The sequence below is a fragment of the Jaculus jaculus genome, chromosome X (genome assembly GCF_020740685.1).
Source record: "Jaculus jaculus isolate mJacJac1 chromosome X, mJacJac1.mat.Y.cur, whole genome shotgun sequence".
In the NCBI taxonomy this organism is placed as follows: domain Eukaryota; kingdom Metazoa; phylum Chordata; class Mammalia; order Rodentia; family Dipodidae; genus Jaculus; species Jaculus jaculus.
The window spans coordinates 44,931,376-44,935,141 of record NC_059125.1 but is presented as its reverse complement, the minus strand read 5'-3'; the positions used below and the strand labels follow the sequence as shown (position 1 = coordinate 44,935,141).

The 3,766-nt window shown below is 40.9% G+C and overlaps 1 protein-coding gene across 1 annotated transcript; it reads left to right on the top strand.

The window, feature by feature from the left end:
• The first annotated feature begins 582 nt into the window (after nt 1-582).
• LOC123456756 (ARL14 effector protein) lies at nt 583-3,210 on the top strand. The gene has a single exon (XM_045141124.1). The coding sequence runs from the start codon at nt 702-704 to the stop codon at nt 1,479-1,481; it is 780 nt and encodes a 259-aa protein (XP_044997059.1). The 5' UTR covers nt 583-701; the 3' UTR covers nt 1,482-3,210.
• The last annotated feature ends 556 nt before the right edge of the window (nt 3,211-3,766 follow it).

The window sequence follows — 3,766 nt, the reverse complement described above, 5'->3', positions numbered from 1 at the left end:
TTTAGCTACAACATGTCTCCATGAACAGAAATTCTTAACTTTAAAATATGAGCCTCGGGCTGGAGAGATGGCCTAACAGTTAAGCGCTTGCCTGTGAAGCCTAAGGACCCCGGTTCAAGGCTCGGTTCCCCAGGTCCCACGTTAGCCAGATGCACAAGGGGGCGCACGCGTCTGGAGTTTGTTTGCAGAGGCTGGAGGCCCTGGCGCGCCCATTCTCTCTCTCTCCCTCTACCTGTCTCTCTCTCTGTGTCTGTCGCTCTCAAATAAATAAATAAAAATTAAAAAAAATATGAGCCTCCATTCTAGATGTCCAGCCACAGTTGACAATGATATTCTCCTATACTGCATTAGTCCACTTTGTATTGGTATAAGTCATGCCTGAGGTAATCAGCTTATGAAAACTAAAGGTTAATTTTTACTCACAGTTTTGAAGGTATTAGGCCATGGTTGGTTGACCCTGTTGCTTTTATCCTATGGCCAGAAGTAAAGCATGACAAAGAGTGTGTGAGTGGGGTGGTGCCCGCGGCCGCTCTAGCCGCCCGCCGCGCTCTCGCTGGCCGCGCGGGGCCTGGGCCCGGCGGGCGCCGTAGCCGCTCGGCTCGCGGACGCGGGGAGCTCGGGCTGAGAAGGATCACCACTGACCTACTAAAGAGATCTCAAACCAAAAATAAAACCAGGAAAAATTGCTAGACTCAAGAAGGATGGATCCATGTTCAGTTGGAGTCCAGCTTCGTACCACAAATGAGTGCCATAAAACCTTCTATACTCGTAACACAGGTTTCAAGACTTTGCAAGAATTGTCATCAAATGACATGCTTTTGCTTCAGCTTAGAACCGGAATGACACTTTCTGGGAATAACACAATTTGCTTACATCATGCAAAAATTTACATTGGTAGATTTGAGGATCTGCAAAAGTCATGTTGTGACCCATTTAACATACACAAAAAGCTGGCAAAGAAAAATTTGCATGTAATTGACTTAGATGATGCCACATTTCTGAGTGCAAAATTTGGAAGACAACTTGTACCTGGTTGGAAGCTTTGTCCAAAATGTACCCAAATCATCAATGGAAGTGTAGATGTTGACTCTGAAGACCGCCAGAGAAGAAAACCTGAGTCAGATGGAAGAACTGCTAAAGCTTTGAGGTCACTGCAATTTACAAACCCAGGGAAGCAAACAGAATTTGCTCCAGAAACTGGTAAAAGGGAAAAAAGAAGGCTAACGAAAAATTCAAGTATTGGCTCAGACAGACAGGTTATTCCAGCAAAGAGTAAGGTCTATGACAGCCAAGGGCTCCTGATTTTCAGTGGGATGGACCTCTGTGACTGCCTGGATGAGGACTGCTTAGGGTGCTTCTATGCTTGTCCTGCCTGTGGCTCCACCAAATGTGGAGCTGAGTGCCGCTGTGACCGCAAGTGGCTGTATGAGCAGATAGAGATTGAAGGAGGAGAAATCATCCATAATAAGCATGCTGGGTAATTCATGGCGTCAGACTGTGGGGTCTTATGGTCCTCTCTCCTACTACAGTGCAGCTACAGTCTGATGTCAGCAGACTTTGAAACATCTCATGTCACACCTTGGGCTTTTAAAATTCATCACTTAATAGACAGTTAGATGTTTGTAAGGAGTTGGTCATTGAGCCTGTCTCAGCCACCTGGCAAGTAGTCTCAGCTTGTATGGCTCCTCAAACCCAGCTTTAGTGACCATGATTTAGTTAATAGTACCAATCATTCAAATTCACTTTACCAGAGTATAACTCTTAATTGCATGAAGGACCAGCTCACCAGTCTACAGATCAATATGAAAGCCGTAGGTGTGTTTCATGCTCAGTGACCTATCACGTTAACTTCAACTTCAACTTCTCTGCACATGTTATATAATTCACATACAGCCAAGTGTGCCTATGACATTTACAAGTCATCAGAACATTGGGTAGCAACAGTGATTCCAAGAATGATGCTTGGATCAGTAAAAAGTGGAGTTGTAGATGTCACTGGTGATGGAAGCCTGGGTGTGTCACTCTAGTAGAAACCCACAGTGCCCCAGAGCAGTTAGCGAAAGGGACACTTTCCACCATTGGTGAGCAGAGTGACTATGATGAAAGGAATGAATGAGTTTTACAAAAAAAGATGGGGACATCTTCATGTTCCAGGATATTTATTATAAATTCAGAAATGTTGGAAGCTGACCTACAGGGCTCACTTAGTATGATGCATTATGTAATGGGAAAGCCATGCTTTGTTCAAACCAGACTCAGTTAATTTCTGGTAAAGTAAAACAATCTAGCTCACAATGCATAAATTTTCTTCATTTTATCATATGTTTACAGCTGCAAGTTTTTCATATTTTGACATTTTTAATGACCATGGAACAATCGTAATTTTCCTTAATGCTGAGGATTGCTACACATGCAGTTTCTATGGTCTTGTGTGCAGTGCCATTAGCCGGACCCTCAGCTGCTGCAGGGAAACTCTTCTTGAGACAGCAGACTGGTCAATTGTCAAACTATTCTAAAAATAATCAATTTATAAGTGTGAAAATACAATTTTTCAACTTCAAGTAAAAATAAATGCTTTAGTACTATAAGTTTTTCATTGTTCATGCTCTGTTAAATGCTCTTTGTAAAAATTTGTTCTTGATGACAAGAAAACCTATTCGTGTATAAAACATGGGTTTACATACAATATATAAATGAGTGTGCATTATATCTCTGGTATTAAAATTGTGGGGTGATTAGGTCTAAGGGAGTGATACTAAGAAAAGGCAGAGAATCACTGGTTAGTGCATAGAGTCTAAGTAAATGTTTCGGCTGTTGTTTAAATGTTAGTGTGAGAACATGCATGGGTGCCCTGTGTGGGGTGTCTTCTCCCTGCTGTTTGTCTCAATGTTCTTACCATTTGCCATGGCTGCTAAACCAAGTTTGTTTTGTTCTTGTAAATACAGTATTTCAATAAACTCTTAGCAAGTGAGAATATTTTGTAGCTATTGAAGGTAAACACCCATAACAAATTGGAAGTGACTTGGGGATCTGTTTTTGTCATTCTGCTGTCTACAGTCGCCTGTTTTACTTGATGGAATGTTGTGTTCGGCTGCAGAAGTAAACAGTGCATAAGCTGTGATTTTTCCCTCGGGTGATGGTCAGAAGTCCAGTTAGTTAATCAGTTCTTAGATCTGTTTTCAGAGCAAGGGCAAAGAAGAAGAAATGAACTGTACATTTGAATCAGAAGCTAGTTTGTTTACTTTTCTGAATTAAGGAAATATTTTGTTGTAGAAAATACAAGTAGATTCTAATTAGTCCTTTTTTTCTCTCTCTCTTCTTTACTGCTCAGTGTGAATACTGTACATGGGTTAGGCCCTTCGGAGAGACAGATTTGCTTTTCTTATTTTTTCTAAGACGGGCTTTCAGTGTAACCCTGGCTGGCATGGTACTTATTTTCGGTAGCCCAGTTTGGCCCTAGTTTTCCTGCCTTGGCTTTCCTGGTGCTGGGATCACAGGCCTACATTGCCATAGTCGACAAAAATTAAAGTCTTAAGAGTTTCTTTTTACTTGAAATAAATGGATGTTTCCAATGGAGAAAAATTGATTTTAAAATAATAACAACTACTAGTATTCTTTACAGTGGGTCTGTAAAGAAGGTACAAGTTAAATTTTTCTAGTGGAAAATTTCTTGAACAATTTTGCTAATATTTGCTCTTCATGTCCATTCAGAGGACCAAACAATGAGCATACAAAATATTTAGATAAAGATATACATGATTTTGAG

Bases quoted from the DNA above. Each gene is read 5' to 3' on its own strand.
- LOC123456756 (XM_045141124.1), top strand. From the start codon at position 702: ATGGATCCATGTTCAGTTGGAGTCCAGCTTCGTACCACAAATGAGTGC.